Here is a 17,371-nt window from a genome sequence, read left to right as displayed (position 1 = left end):
TAACTTTTGCAGATTAACTGTGCCATGGCACAGATTTCTCTGACCCATGTCACAACTCAGATCAGCTTTTGCTGAGAGTAACTTTGATTTAAACTGTTATTTGGCTTCACCGAGAGAAGTTTAAAAGACACTGGTAATCTCTACTGTTATAGAAGCTCAAGGTCTGGTAATTAAAAAAAAAAAAAAAAAAAAAAAAAAAAACCAAAGTATTACTTTAAATTAAGAAACAGCAATGCATTGTAAAAACACTGAAATAACACCAGCTGTATAGGCAGCGAGAACATGGGCCAAAAAACATGGACCAAAAAACCTAAACAAAAAAGCAATGATGAAAGGGCATCACATTTTTGTTCTAATGTTAGGATCCCCAGCCATTAAGGTTCACCTCATGGGAAGACAGCTACCCCAGGTCAAACAAACCAGCTGAGCAGCTTATTTTTTCATGCAGGCACGGAGAGGGAATGATCTGCAAAGTGTGCAGCTCTCCTCTGCTTTTAGTCAATATAAGCACCTGAGACTCATCCAAAACATGGAAACTTGTACATATAACAGTAACTGCTGCAACTTCTGAGCAAGTCCTGCTCCCTACTGAAGTGGGAGAAATTATTTCAGCTGGATCACTAAGTAACTCCCATTTCTGTGGTATTAATGAAGAAAGTGAGCCTTTCAAGCTATATGCCCACAGACTTTTAACTTTAAAGGGGAAAAAATTAAAAATACAACCACCACCTCGCTGAAAATAGAAGAGTCCTATTTTTATATGAAGTGGTCCTATAATTATGAAGTGGTCATAATTATAAAAACAGAAAAGCACCATTTACCTACTAATGATGCTTGACCTCATTAGGGAAGAAAGCTAAGTTTATATTCTGTGCAAAATACAATAGAGAAGTGTGTAGTATTTAATTACAGTACATTAAAATCAAAATACTCTTGTAATATGAAAACAAATAAAAACATCAGGAAAACAAGAACAACCCCTCCCCAACACCCTCCCTGGTTTCCATCCTCCAAAAATAAGCCAAGGAAAGAAAGGAAGAATGCATATAAAGGACACTACAATATGTTCAGAACTAATTACCTGGACATTCTTTCCTAAATTTATTATGGATTTGACTAAGAACTCAGTTTTCTAAGAACTCAGTTTCTGCAGTGTGATGAGACTTTGATAGATATATCTGCTAGACAAGATGTTTTTTACTCTTTTCCATTTTTACTACTTTAAAATATTGTAGCAGTGGAGAGTATACTGTTGCAATACAGTCTACTGAGTATCAGAAATCTGAACCTTCCAGTCTAGAATTCAGTCTACAGATATACACAGTACAGCACTTAACATGCAAAAAAGATAAATTATCAGTTACAAAACTATAATCTGAACTTCAAAATTTCAACTTTGATTTTATGTTCTGATCACTGTTCTAAATCTAAGGCATGAACAGAATATGATATCGATGCATCTACTAAGAAGCTTCAAGGAAGATACATCAGAGACAACTCTGGGTTTCTGAAACAGGTCTGCTTTTCCAAGCCAATGGAAATTAAACTGAAGAATATATCACTAAAAATGTAGTTGCACATCTCCACTTTGATATGGGAAGCAACTCTACAAGAAAACTGCCTCTCTCTGTTACAAGTTCTGATCATTAGTATTGGTAGAGTACTTTCAGCTCCTGAGCCAAGAAAATGGAGGAAATAATAAGAGAATCACAGAGCCTAAGGAAAGAAGGAAAGAAGATAAGGAAAGAAGATGCCTATACAAAAAGTTTAAAAAAGAAAAAAAATAATCAAACAAATCATCCTTTTTTTTCAATCCCAATTACTACTAATAGCTAAAACAGCTCAGCTCACTTGCAATAATAAATAAATATAAATATATATAATACCTATCAAATTATCTAAAATGGACCAAATCCAAACACTGTTTAGTTCCCTGTCATTTTACACATTAAAATAAAGTTTAAAGGGAACTGCAGAACCTTTAATAATATCATATCACTATCATTTCTCAAAGGTTATGTTGACATTGTGATTATATCCCAAAAACTGAATATAGATTTTATAGCAGTTCTTTTTATTTTGTTCAGAATTTTGCTATTGCAGAACATGAAGTCAGCCACAGTGACAACCTGGTATCTTAATTTTTCCACAGGCACAATCTTCAGGGCAATTGTAATTGTGCACAGGGAAAAAAAGGTTACTTTATTAAACATATATATAATATTCACATTCTGCAATCAGAAAATATTTAATATAATAATCCTAGTACCCAAATGCTTTAGTATGGTAAGATATTAGTTCATTTGTGACTATTATGAGCAAATCCAACATAAATTATCGTAATTATTCTACTTGATTTTAAACCTAGTGTGCGTTTTTCCATAAGTGAACTTTATTCAGACTTTGATGTTTGTCGCAAAGAATAATGCCTCATTCATCTATTTTATGATTATGTCACAGATGCTTTTAACTTTCATATACAACACTTATACTAAAACAGAACCAGAATACTTGCTAACATATGTTGGTTTGCATACTGGACCTCCTATTTGTTTTAGTACTAGTCCAATCTCTGTAAAGCCAAGAGAAGTCCCACTACTGACTTTAGTGGCATTAGATTGGTCAAATGGTCCAAGCAAGGTTATTTAATATGCAGTGCCTATTTAGCATAATCTTTCCTGCTTCACTTATTATTCACTTATTATTGTGTGAACACAAGTCCAGCTAATCAGTTTAACTCCTAATATTAACAGCATAGCTACTGGGGAGTAGTTTCCATTTGTCAACAGATATATTATAGAAAGTTGGTTGCACTACCTCATTACTCTTGCTTTGTGAAAGAGCCAGGCTATCATTTGTCAATTCCTCATCATCTGCATTATTCCTGTTAAGAACTTTACTCTTCTTCTTCTTGGATCCGCCATCACTAGCCGTGCTGCTATTATCTTCCTCATTAGCTTCCTCATCATTGTCATCCTCATCACTTCCACTCCCGTCATCTTCATCATCTTCATTATCTCCATCACTCCCCTCTTTTTTCAGCGCGTTCTTTCCTTTTCTTTTCCCAGCAGTAGGCCGCCAGTCATTGTCATCTTCGCTGTCGTAGTCATCCATATCATTCAGCTCTTCCATCGATACAAAATCCAGCAGCGGTCGGTTCCTGCGCAAATTCCATTTTTTTGGTTCATTTGTTTGCTCATCAGCCACAGGATCGGGTTCAGTTGCTTTCTCCTTCTCTTTCTTCTTTTTTGGCTTTTCTTCTTCATCTTCCTGCTCTTTCTTTTCAGTTTTAATTACCTCTTTGTCTGTTGTTGGCACCTCTTCAGTGGAGGCTTTCGGCTGTTGCTCTTCTACTTTCTCTTCGGCCGGTTCCTCCTCCAAGATATTTTCTTCTGATTCAGTACAGGAACCTTCACCACTGTCCTTAGATGCATCTTCACTCCCATGACCACTTCCTTCAGAATCTGTTGAGCATATGAAAATTTAAAAAAAGTTCCGACACAAATGAACCCCCAAAAATAAAATCTCTTGAAGCAAGTTGTTAAACAAAAGAATGATGCATGTTCCTCCCTCATAAGGTATTCCACCTATTTTTTCAGCTGATGTCCAAATATTGCTATTTCGAGTGCTATGTTGAGAATCTGTTAAACATGTGTGCACTTTAAGATGCAAAAAAAAAAAAAGATGGTAGAACTTATTAAATGAGCATTGTATGTTCCTTTGAACTGTAGCTCATATTAACAAAAAGCAGTAGCAGTAATTTCCATGTGAAGTCACATCTTAAAGAAAGAACATTCCAGTTTTTAATTTCTGGAGGTGTTTTCTACATCTTCAAAATAAAAGAGCTATCCAATAGAAGAGGTTTGAAATTACAAAATGAATGGATTATATAGCTAGTTCTAATAATAATACAGATAATCCCATACCTTAATTTTTAATACATCTTTGTTTTTCTGGGTTTGAGGGCTCGTTTAATTTTTAAGGTTAGTTCACTTATTAATCCCACATAAACTATGCCTCACTCAACATTGCAGCTGCACTACAATGCACTAACCTTACACTACCCATATGGTACTATTCTGCATGTACTCACTATTTCATTAATTAACACACACCAACATGAGCAACAGAAAAGAACAGAGAAAATTATTTCTATAAAAAAGAGACATTTTTACTATAAAGCATATGTAAAAAATATTGAAAAATTACATGTGAACTTGTTAAACCTTATAAACAGCATCCACCTTGCTATCTCTCATCTTATATGAATCTACTGTTTTTCATTCATAGTATTGTTTTAATGAAGGAAAATTCAAAATATTTTTTTTTTAATTTTAAAAAGAAAATATAGTTTCTTGATCCAATGCAGAGATTAATTAGGCAGTGGCTACAGTTTTCAGTTTGCTCAAAGCCAGCACTGTTCTTGATCCACTGTCATGCAGATGCAAAGATGGGACATGTCGATACTCACAAATTTAAAAAAAAACCAAACAAACTTAATTTCTATAGTTGCAACCCAAAAAATCTCCACCGCTCAGGATCACCTTACACAGAGAATTTCTCTGTACACTCAGCTCTGTATAAATCCAAATAAACAGACACTGAGGTAGGTGTGCACAGTGTGTCATTTCCTATGGCATTTTTTTCCACCCCAAAGAACATTGCCAATGATTAGCAAGTAGTTACTTCCAAATAATGGTCAGTTTTGCCTGCTTCTGCATATGCCTGAATGTGGAAGCATTCAGTGAGGAGATTATATAACTACTGACAAAAAAAAAAAAAGCCCTAAGTGCTACTATTACTGATCAGGACAACAAAACTATCCATCCCCTTACCATCTAATAAAAACTAGAAGTTTCCAACATATGTTCTAACATTTAGAGATCCAGAAAAAACACAAGTTTTTTCCACAGTCTTTGACAAAAACATAACTCAGTCATTTCTCCATACCTATTAGCCTTAATTGTAGTAATCAAAGTACAAGATAATTAAGAGAAGTTTTCAAAGAGTAGAACATGAATCAGGCATACACAAGAAATAAAACCAGTATTAACTAACAGGCAATCCAAAATAACTGCTTTCAAGTTACAATAATTTATTTGGCTACAGAATCAGAGGATGAGTAAGGCTGGAAGGGACCACAGTGGGTCATCCCAGAGCACACTGGCCAGGATGGCATGCAGACAGTTCTTGAGTATCTCCAGTGAGGAAGACCACATCTCCGGACAATCTGCCCAGTGCCCAGCCACCTGCACACTAAAGAAGTTTTTCTTCAGATTCAAGTGGAACTTCCTGTGGATCAGTTTCTGCCCATTGCCTCTTGTCCTATTGCTTGGCACACAAAAGAGCCTGGCCAATCCTCAACCCCCTCCATTCAGATCCTGACAGACATGGATGAGGTTCCCCCTCAGTCGTCTCTTCTTAAGGATGACCCGAACTAGCTCTCTCAGCCTTTCCTCATTAAGAGAGAGTACCTCCACAGAAACACCACAAAAATGGTGAGAAGGCTATAACACACCATGAAGACATAAATTTAGGAGTCTAACTGCTCAAAGAGTTGGGGTGGTTGAGCTTGGAGAAGAGAAGGCTCCAGGGAGACCAGAGCTTATGAGAGAGATTTTTTACTAAGGCCTGTGGTGACAGTAAAAGGGGAACCAGTTTTAAACTGAAAGAGGGTAGGGTTTAGATTGGACACAATAAACATTTCAATGTGCATGGTGAGACACTGTAACAGGTTGTCCAAGGAAGTTGTAGGTGTCCCATCATTGAAAATATTCAAGGCCACATGGGATGGGGCTTTAAACAACCTGGTCAGTGAAGTAAGTTTCTGACCAAGGCAGGGGGTTGACTCAGTTCATCTTTAATGTTTTTTTGATCATGGGTTAGTTTATAGGATACCAAGCTTGCTGGCAACAGACAGGGCACACCAGATACAAAGAGGGGGAAAAGGATCCTTGCATAGTTAGCAGGGCTCACTGAAAGGCTGCATTAGACTTGAAGGGGGAAAGGAGTAAATCCAAGTTCCCTAGAGATATGCCTGGGGACAGCACACCACTGTTTGGGGAACAACATGCTAGAAAGGTCTAGCATGGTCTGTCACCTCAGTGGAGGTAGGGAATGGAGATCCCTCCAGCAGTAAAGACACAAGGGTTATTACATGTTAGAAAATATCATAGATTGATAATTACTGAAAATGATCATGGTAAGACTTAGAGCTTGTTCCCCCAAAAAGCTGGAGAGATCAGTAGCCCAGCTGAAGCGCCTCTACGCCAACATACTCAGCATAGGTAACAAACAGGAGGAGCAGAAAGCCACTGAGCACCAGTAAACCTATGACACAGCTGCCACGCAGTAGACATTAGATAACATGGACAGCCAGAGTGCTGCACTGGGTGACTATAAACCCTTCAGAGGAAACAGGCAAGGAAGGAGAGGTGGTGGGGTAGCCCCATATGTTAGGGAGTGTTTTGACTGTCTAGGGTGTAAGAACAATATGGCTGTTTAAGGGCAAGACTCAGTAAAGTCCAACAAGGCAATACTGGCGGGAGTCTGTTAAATACACCCCAACCAGGATGAAGAGGAAAGCAAAATAGTCTATAAGCAGTCCATAGTCTCACAACCACTAACCCTCATTCTCACAGTGGACTTCAAGTTACCAGATGTCTGCTGAAAACACAATACAGCAGAGAGGAACTGGTCCAGAACATTCCTGGAGCATGTGGAAGGTAACTGCCCGACATAGACAATGAGGGAGCCTACTAGCAAAGACTGCCCACAGGACCTGTTACTTGTGATCAGAGAAGGCCTTGTGGGTGATGTGATGACTGGAAGGTGTTCTGGGCAGAGTGAACTTGAAATGATAATTTTCAGTTCTCAGAGAAGCAAGCAAGGGGTCAGCAGAACTTCTATCCTGGACTTTCAGAGAGATGATGCCCTGTTGAGAGGCTTGGTCAGCACACAGTCTCTTGGGAGGCAGTCCAGGAAGGCTGGACATTCTTCAAGGAAATCTTGAAAGGACAGGATCAAGCCATTCCTATGCACTGAAATATAAGCCAGCAGTGAGGAAGACTGAACAGAGAGCTGAGAGCTTTGACTGGAACTCAGAAGAACAAGGAGAATTTGGCTCTTTTGGAAGAAGGGGCAGGCAACACAAGAGGACTACAGGAATGATGTGAGAGAGAAACATTATTTTCAGTGAAAAAATTAGAAGGGCCAAAGACCAATTAGAACTTAATCTGACTACTGCTATAAAAGATAATAAATACATAATCAAAAGATAATAAATACATAATCAACAAAATGAAGACTAAAGACAATATCCACCTTTTACTGAACGAGGAAGGAAGCAGCGTCAATGGACGAGGAAAAGGCTGAGGTACTCAATGCCTTCTTTGCCTCAGTCTTTAACAGCAAGACCCATTGTTCTCTGCATATGCATTTCCCTAAACTAGAAGACCAACACGGGGAGCACAATGAAGCACACAACCCAAGGGGAAATGGTCAGTGATCTGCTACATCTCTCAGATGCACACACATCTGTGGGCCCACATGAGCAACATTCAATGATTTACCAGCAATCCTGGCTAACCAGGGAGGTTACACATGATTAGGAGTTTAAAAAAAAATATGATACCCATTGCAAGAAGGAGTATCCAGGGAACTCCAGTCAGTCTGCCAGCCTGACCCTGGAAAGTCATGGAAGCACATCATCTTGAATGCCATCAAGATTACAGAGCACAACAGACTGGGGCAGAGGGGCTGGAAAGCTGCTCAGTGGAAAAGCGTGGGGGATGCTGGCTGACATTTGGCTGAACAAGACCCAGCATGTGCACAAGTGGCCAAGAAGGGCAGTGGCATCCTAGCCTGTACCAGCAATAGTGAAGCAAGTTGGACCAGGGCAGCTGCTGTCCCCTTTACTCAGACTGGTGAGACCACACCCCAAATCCAGTTGTGTGTCCAGTTCTGAGCTCCTCAATTCAAGAAAGACACTGACGTGCTGGAGTATGTCCAGAGAAGGACAGTGGAGCTGGTGAAAGGTCTGGAGCAGAAGTCTTGCACAAAGGAGGATTTTTGAAAGACCTTATCATACTCTACAACCGCCTGAACAGAAGGCATAGCAAGGGGTGGGTCAGTCTCTCCTCCCATGTAACAAATGATGGAACAATATGAAACAGCTTCAAGTTGCAACAGGGGTGGATTAGGTTGGTTATTAGGAAAAACTTCACAAAAAAGGCTGCTCCTCAGGGAAACAGCTGAGTCACCACCCTGGAAATATTTAAAAGATGTGTAGATGTGGCACTTAGGGACATGATTTAGTTGTGGGCTTTGCAGTGCTATGATAATGGTTGGACTCTACCTCAAAAAGTCTTTTCCAGAGTACACAATTCTAAAATTTTATGATACTCGCCAGTTCCCATAAACATTTTACAAGTAACTCCTAAAGCTATACTCTCAGACTAGACATATCACAGATTGTATGCTCAAAGCACAGTGTATTTTGTATCTCATTTCACAGGTGCCAAGTGCCTATGTGCACTATTTGCCTTACTGCAAATAAGGTAATACAAAATTGTGTCACGTTAAATTTAACTGAAATTTTTAACTTAGCTTTCATTATTTCCCCACTGTAAATCTATGACAGACGTTTGTTTTGATGCTTTAACTGTGCTGATGCATTTCTAAATAGTCTTAGATTTCTTGTCAATTTAAGCTTTCATTTTGTTTTGGAGGGAATAGCTTGGTATAGTTCGACCTCTAACAGCCCTCTAATTTACTAACATTGATTCATGTACATCAACAATACACAATGCAATAATTTAAAGCAGAGAGCAAATAAGCACTATTTCACTCCTCTCCTTCAATTTCTCTTGCCTTCTGCCTGCACATTTTGCTTTCTACTCTCCTTTATACATTCATAGACACACCAGAGATATCTATAGTAAGAGATATCTCTCCTTGATCTGAATGCATCCACTGTGATAGGTGCTTTTCTAGAAAGAGCTATTCTGTGATAACAGCAATTTTTGCAGGTCTTCTTCTGTCAGCTGCACTTTTACTGAGGAAGAGGCTGCAGTATACAATTTTCTCCTTGAAAGAAATGCTTAAAGAATGGCTCTTTCAAATTGGCAACCATATCATGTCATTCCCTATAGGAGAGAAGTAAAGCTACTCTAAGTGAAAGATGGGGCTAGATACACCATCAAATAGTGAAGAATACAGAGTTCCACTGAGGACAAATAGGAGAGATAACATTTGGGAGAAAGACATCATTTATTCCTCTATACTTCGTATCTTTGGCTGTACTAAGCACAACAGCAGGTGGCACTCAAATCTAAAGAGGATAATCCTGAAAAGAACAGAACATTATGCTACAGAACTAACATGCAAAAAAAGAAGTGTAATAAAGAAACACTCTGCTCTGCTGTGGAGTCTTGTATATAACATGTATGAGGCACAAGACTTCAGGGTAAACCTACTGAAATCATTACATGACTCAACAAAAAAAATCCTCCCAGGGTTTTTCGCAGGACCATTTTATAATTTTAAATATGACACCCCACAATTTCCAGGTATTTTTTCAACATTCTAAGAAAATTAATGCATGCAGAAAGCAAGAGCTGCACTCCAAAAGTACCTGGCCAACCACTCACAGGAGACAGTCTGGTTCTTCAATGCAGTATTTAGCTTAATAAGCAGCTCTTTGAAAAACAGCTTTATTGATTGTCTTAAGTGAACTCTAAAGGATAAGCTGGTTAAAGGCAATCATGGACTCAATTTTGGACTTGACTCTTCCACTAACAAAGCTTAACAAATTCCAAATAGTAGACAAGAAGCACTTGGAATCATTTTAGGAAGTTCTTTTATTGGCACCAAATCCTATGTGGTTGAGTCTTTCCGAAGTTCTCAAAGCTACCTACAACAAATATAATCAAGGATCCTGGAACGTTGAAAAGTTCATCATGCAACACAGAAAGCAACTACCAAGTTATTGCTGCTAAATAATATTATTCAATAATAATCCAGCTACCACGTGACAAATATGCTACAGTGGCCTTACACTCCCTTTTTGAGAGTAATGACAAAAACCAGGATGCAGGTGAGGTTAATGTCACACCACCACCACCACCATCTTATCTATTGGTCCTTTACCCTCTTTTTCCCCCACCACAAGGCAAACAAGTAGCCTTTGACAAGATATGTGAAATTACCTGGTGATCTCTGCTAAAACACCATGTCAAGCAACACGTACAAACCCCCACCCAGGTGCATCCTGATGGATGGGAAATGTGGAAAGCACTACTGAAGTGTTTATCAACAGCCTATGGCCATAAATTTCCTTACAGAAAAACAGCTCCAGTACCACAAAATATCTTTGGCACAGATGCCATACCAAACATGCAAAAGTAGCTATACTTCCTACACATCTGATCTAGATATCACAAATAAAGACTCCATAATACCTCAAGGAAATGCTTAAACTAACTAGAAAGCTACAATATAATAACTGGGAAAAAAGGAGGCAGGAAAACCTAGGTCATGTATGGAAAAAAAAGAATTTTTAAATTACCAAAGGCAGAGTTGTGTAACTGGTAAAATCGTGACTACATTTGACTAGTCGACACAGAGGTCCATTATGCTACAATCAATAAAACTATAAGCAAGAACTAAAGGCTTAATACCTCACTTGCAACATAGTTCCAAGAAAGAGAATCTAACACACCAGTTAGATACATGCCCCTGGCTTTCTATGCTATTTTGCTGCATATGATGATTAAACACTGGCAGACTACCAGCAATTCAACATCAGTGGTGCTGGCAGCTAAAAAAATTGAACTGTCCAAAATAACATGATTAAAAACACACAAAACCAAAGCATTATAGATTAAGATGCTACAGCCCTACAGAGAGAAACTTTCTTCTCAAATAATGTTTTGAAAAGAAGTATCTAAGTTTTATTAACTGCAGATGGAGACTGGGCAGAGCAGGAGATGAAACTGACCACGGAACCACAATTACACATCCCAGAAAACAACTATTTAGTTTTATAGAAAAAATGATGGAAAGAGAACAAAGGAAAGTTATTTAGTAAGCAGCTTCCTCACTTTTACAGTAGCAGTAATTATGTCACATGGCATTTCAGTAGATGTACTGAAAACCACTCAAAACTAAAGATTGCCAATTTTGACTTAAGTCATTAGGAAGTGCCTCATTTACAAGGTTAGAACACTGATGAAATTGGGTTCCCTACCAATTGCTTGTCAGCAAGCACCTGGAATAACAGAAATCTCAGTGTTTACAATGAAAATGGAGGCTGAAAATCTTGTCAGTGACTCCAAAGTTTTACTTAAGAGTGGCAGACATAGGTACAGACAAAAGTTTTACCTGGAATGAAGATACTCCAAAATAACATATATGCTGATATTTTCCATTTTCTCAATTAGAAAAAACTCTTGTGAATTCCAGCCTCAGGAACTAGACATTAATATGGAAATACATCATCATTTACTAACAATTAACTGGCCAATATCTTCTTCTAACTTCACTGTCTATTAAACACCTTGCAACTTTACTCTTGCCTAACATTTTAGTCTAAAAAACAAATATATTTGTTTCTTCATCAAGATTTCAGTACTGTTAAACACTACAGTATTTTGATCATTCACAATCATTTCTTTATATTACAATATTCTGCATAGGAAAGGAAAAGTGTAATCTCCACTGTGCTAAAAGGAAACAAGTTACATAAAGATAATGATATTTGCAACTTTTTATTTCTAGATCAAGACACAGTTTTTTAAAATAGATAATATATGCATTTATGTAGATCATTTCTTGTTTTAAAAACAGATCTTCCACTGACTTCAACTGCAAGAAAAGTACATAAGTACATAATATATATGCATATCAGGCTTCACACTCAACACCAAAAAAAAAAAAATTTAGTCAACAAGTCTAGTAGCAGAAGTAGTGACAGGATTGAGTTCTTCACAGGCAACATTCAGTTATTTTTTTCTCAGCTACACTGCAATAGGAACCAGTCCTTAAACTCACGCGTGATTGTTGCTCAGGGACCACTACATTCCTCTGTATGATTTCAATTTCAGTAAATGCACTGAGAAAACTGACTGAATTTACTGATGAGAGAGAAGAAAAGTGGTAAATTCTTGCTTTGCAATCCTGCTGGGAATTACTCTAAACCAGTACTCTGATTTCTGACATCAGTGTATCTCCAGCTGCTCGCAATGCAGGAAAAAAAAAAGGACTCCCCAAAGCATGCTGTAGTTAACTTACAAGAAAAACTTCAAATAACTGACATGTATTGTAAAAGATACTATTAAAAGCTTTAGGTTGAGTATATTTCAGCACCACCATTTCAAGTCACATGTTTGTACATTCCTACTCCAAAGGGACAGTTCTTTTGATTGATCCCATATTAAGATTACATAGGACAGTTTTTCTAATGGAACAATTTTTTCAAAATGTTTACAGAAACCACTTCAGAATATGGCATCACTAATGGAACAGAGAAGCCATTAAAAATTACTTTGTTCAGTATAAACATAATGAAAATCCCAGAGGCTTGAAAACTATTTACATTAAGTAAATTTACAAGAATGTAACAGTTCTAAATCAATTTCTATAAAGAGATGTCAGAATGTTGAGATCTTTTAAGCAGAAAAGGCCAACTGATTGCTGGTATGACCTAAATCCAAAAGAAAAGAAATTAATTACACTGAAACCAAAAGTCCATGTTGCCTGTGGAATTTTTGGTGGAAATATGGGCTAGGTGATTTGATATATTTTTTATAATGAAAAAATGTACCAAGGTGCCAGGACTCTGAAAACAAAAAATCAGAAATGCCTGCTGCTTCCTAAAAATACTTAATAGCAACTTCTCCAAACCTTACTGCCTTGCATATTGCCAGAAATCTGGCAGAACAATGAAGGTGTGTAAAAGTTGAGGTCTTCTGGGTTTGGTCCCTATACATTTGCATAGTATCATTTACTAGTACATATCACTTTTAGGAGATCCTAAAGCTCACACATATGGACACAACACAGACATCAGGGAGAAAACAACTTCAGAATTCTTTTAACTCCATAATTAAATAATCCTTTAACCTAATTTTCAAATTTTTTTGTTGTTTTAAACACCTATACGTGCATTTGTGAATGAAATAAACATAAACCTATGTCATGGACCTGTGGAATTACCAGAGTATAATTAATGCTCATACTCAATGCAGACTGTTTCTTACTTCTGACACACTTCCTTTTGTAAGCAAACTATACAATGTCATTTTGAACTCAAACAAATACTAAACACTGATTTGCAACAGACTGCTCATGGAGAGTCCTATATTTGTATGTGTGTGTGTATATGTGTATGTGTGTGTGTGTAAGAAAATCCCTTTATTTAATCACTTCCTCCAGCCAAATTGAAATTGACTAAGTGTAAACAAATTTAAAAGTATGTTATACCAGCTTCATTTTAAACCAGTACAGATGTTCTGATTCAGATTTCCTGCAACTATTCATTTAAACTTGTATTACATGTAAGAAACTCTTATTTGTAGTAACTTTCTATCCCCCAACTTCTCCAAGCCCTCACAAATTTCCTTTTCCACACTGATAATCTTCATATAAAGTATAAGATGTCAAATTCTCTTGCTGTTTCAAAGTGTTATTAGACAGAACATTAATTTCTCCTACAAATGACAGATATATGTTTGGAAATGCTAAAACAACACTTCATGAGATATAGCAATGCAAAACAGCAATTAGAAAAAACATTTTTAGTAGAACTTGGTTTTTTCCTCATATGCTTGTTTCAATTCAGTGTTGCATATTTAAAGGAAAATCCATTCAACTTCCTCAAAATGAAATTGATTTTGAAATACACTCAAGGCTAGATACTGACCAGCCCCCTCTGTACATATACAATGTCCTAAAAGTCAAAAAGGATAGCAATTACAAATTAATTTTCTGCACTCACAAAATGTTGAGTCAGAAAGCTGTACACATTACTTTTAATAAATTACTGTCCTTTGACCAACTAATATACTGCTCTGAATCATGTGTTCATCACCCATACTCCCTTTCCAATCCTCATCTTCCCTTAAATCCTGCCTACATTATTGTTCCAAAACACAGAGATTTTCTTTAGTAATTAAAAATCATTTTCTTTCATGGCAAATTATATCCTAATTCAAAAGAAAGGATCAAAAAGCCTCAGAACAGAATTAAAAGAGTAGATGAAACAAGCCCCCAAAAGTCTGAAAATGAAATTGTAAGATGACATCAGTTTTACTCTCTTAAGCCACTGCAGCCTGCTTACCAGAACAACCAAGGGAAATATATCTAAGTCTAGGGGAAAAGGGGCTGAGAAGAACAACACCAACCACCCAAACCAAAACAAACAAGGAGCACTAGGGCATACTTTAAACCTGACATTGGGTGAATTATTATTAAGAATTTTTAACTTCATCAGAGGAATGCAGAGGAACCTGCCAAATGCTAAAGAATAAGCCTTTAAATGGGAATATTTTTGCACTATACATTCACACAAAAGATACACCAGCATCCCAAATGCAGAAATAACAAAGTCAAGTTATCTGATAAGCTGTCGTAACGCTTCCCTCACATCTTATACATCCTGCATATTCTTGTTAATTTCCCTCAGCATACACCACAGAACATCTAATGTGCAGTTTATTGACCAACGTGGTCCTATCCCTTCCTCCCCTTTCCTTCAATATACTTGAGTTTACTGATTTTATTTTGGCCATCTTGTCTATTTTCAGTTTTTGTGAATGCTCACTGCAGATATAGGAATCTGCACATATAGAGAAGACTGCAAAGCAACAACTCTCTGTGATAAGGACTTCCTTTTAGTATGAAATGTGTACACTTTTCTGCATATTTCTATCTGAATGGACATCTTAAGTTAGTCTATTGTAAAAAAACAATAAAAACCAGAACAGATTATCTTTTTGCTTTAGGTTCTTACTCACCGAATAGAATTAACCTTGAGAAAAAGTCAAGTTCATAAGTCCAAAACAAACTATTATCCAGACTTGTTCAAAACAAAATGGCTTTAGGTTCTTATTTCAATACTAAATACAGTGACTATTCCAAAAACTTCCCTACACTGAAGAACCCAAAAGCAGCAAATACAGTTAAGGCAGTCTGCACAAAAGCTACTCAAATGTTTCTACCAAAACTTGCTTCACAATCATGAGGTTTCTGTTGTAAAAAAATAATCACGACTGAAGTATTGATTCCCAGTTATCCAGTCAAGTCACTCCCTTCAAGGGGCTCCAAGTCCCAGCAGACTCACTACAATTCTGCCTCCTAAATGATATTAAATGAGCAACCATAAACCAAAAATGAGATAATTCTGAAGAGAGGAGATGAGAAAACATATTTACCTGAAGCATCTCCAACTTTAAAATCACTGTCATCAGAGCTATCATAATCTAAAGCTTCCAGCAGCGAAGCTGCCAAAGGCTTCACCTGTCTCCTCTTCGAACTGCGGTCCACTGCAGGGAAAAAAACAGTGTTGTTACTGGCTGGCATAGAGAGCGCTCAGCACCGCTAAGGGCATTTAAATTACAGGCAGCACGGGCGTGCCAGGCAGGGGCAGTCCCAGAGCGGGAGGCAGATGCAGCCGCAGGGTCCGGGGACAGCCGCCGCCACAGGTGAGGCCGGGCAGGGTCGGCCCCGCCGGCGGAGCGCGGCTGCTCCCTGCAGGCGCCCCGCACCACCCGGCTCCGCGCACCGCGGGCTGCCGCGGCCCCGGCAGGGCTGCGCGGGCGCTGGGGAACATGGTAGAAGCATGGTAGTAGCATCCACCGGGAACGAGCCGCGGCGGGATCCGCCGGGCACCAGACGCAGCGAGACGCGCACCGGGACCGTGGGACGCCCAAGGGACGGCGATGCGCCCGCTCCCCCGGGGGCGGGGGCGCTCCGCGGGCACGGCGGCGCCCCCGCGGGGCGCGGCCGGCAGAACCGCTGCGGATCACTTACTAAAGCCTGCGCGGGTGGGCGGCGGGCGGGCAGGGGCCCTCGGGTGCAGCGCCGCCGAGCCCCGGGCCCCTTCCCCAGACAATGGGCACGGCGGCGACCCGGATGCAGACCCGCGCCCGCCCCGCCGCCCGCCCCGCCGCGCAGGCGCCGCCCGGGCGCGTGCGCACAGCGGGGGGAAGCCGGGCAGCGGCGGTGCCCGCGGGCCCGCCCGGCCTGGCGGGGTGGCGGCGGCGGGGCCGCCCGGAGCGGCGCTGATCGCACACGCTCAGCGCGGAACCGCTCATTGTCAGGGCACTGCCTGTCAAAAACAGCTCTAAAAACCACCCCGGCACTGCTCCATTTCCCCGTGTGGAAACGAGAAAGCGTTAAAACAGCTGTTCTCATTTATCCCCTGCTCGAGGAGCTGAGTTTCTCGTGGGCTCTGTTGCATTGGCAAGCTCATTCCTGAACTTTTGAAGAACAGCAATCCAGTGCATTGGGAAGAGAAAAAAAAATTGGGAAGAGATGTTCAAAGATAGGTTGGATGGGGCACTGAGCAACCTGGTCTATTTGAAGGTGTCCTAGCCCGCGGTTGGAACTAGGTGACCTTCAGTGTACCTTCAACCCCAAATCGTTCTGTGATTCTATGACAATACAAATTGTTTGACCACATCACATGAGTCTGGAAATTTAAAAGCACAAAACAGTTAGAGGTGGACAGCAAAGCCAGCAATGTGGGCCATTGCCTTTGCAAGAGTCCCAGCTTTGCCTCGGTTGCCAGGGCTGTCTCTGGCCCCTGCGTGCACACTTTCCAGAGTCCCCTTTGCCTCTCCCAGCACACCACCAAAATGAGCCACCTGCACAAAAGTTTTAAAGGAACTGATGCTCTGGCTCACAGCTATTTTTAAGAGCTTGAGAATTGGGAATAGTACTAAACAGGAAAGCTTCCAATAGGATTGTAATAGCTTTAAAATTGGAAAATGTGTGTCTGAGAAACGACTGCTCACTTTTTAAAATTTTAAAGGTTTTTTTTAAACCTTAACAAAAAATATAATAAAAAGACTAAATAAGGGAAAATTACAATGCAGGGAGCCCCTCTGACTCAGCCACATGCTCTTCAAAATGGATGTTTCGCCTTTTATACCTCTAGCCCCTCCTAAAGTCTTGCCAATTGACTCCTTCCTTGCTGTCTAGTGGTGGAGATCACTTTCTTACATCTTGATTGGAGGTCGATATTACTATAGTAACAAGCCAACCCTCCCCAGATGCCCTACCACCAAAGCCATCCCATGATAACAATGCAAGGGGGAAGGACATATTACATTAACATAACTATGCATCTACAAAACTTCTCTTTAAATAC

General features: G+C 39.4%; 1 protein-coding gene across 5 annotated transcripts in view; it reads right to left on the bottom strand.

Moving 5' to 3' along the window:
* PHF14 (PHD finger protein 14) overlaps positions 1 to 16,171 on the bottom strand; it is a 161,511-nt gene extending 145,340 nt beyond the window's left edge. For 4 of the 5 annotated variants that reach the window (XM_058800772.1, XM_058800763.1, XM_058800779.1 and 1 more), the window contains exons 1-3: positions 16,030 to 16,171; positions 15,432 to 15,542; positions 2,818 to 3,464 (exon numbers count right to left, since the gene is read on the bottom strand). In XM_058800772.1, coding sequence (XP_058656755.1) covers positions 2,818 to 3,464; positions 15,432 to 15,542; position 16,030 — 759 coding nt within the window. In that variant the 5' untranslated portion in view covers positions 16,031 to 16,171. Of the gene's footprint in view, positions 1 to 2,817; positions 3,465 to 15,431; positions 15,580 to 16,029 lie in introns of those variants that run through there. The other variant, XM_058800755.1, reaches the window with a different exon arrangement.
* Between the last annotated feature and the right edge of the window lie 1,200 nt (positions 16,172 to 17,371).

Source organism: Ammospiza caudacuta, chromosome 1 (genome assembly GCF_027887145.1).
Source record: "Ammospiza caudacuta isolate bAmmCau1 chromosome 1, bAmmCau1.pri, whole genome shotgun sequence".
NCBI classification, from domain to species: Eukaryota; Metazoa; Chordata; class Aves; order Passeriformes; family Passerellidae; genus Ammospiza; species Ammospiza caudacuta.
Note: the sequence above shows the minus strand (reverse complement) of the source record. Positions and strands in the feature narration are given on the sequence as shown.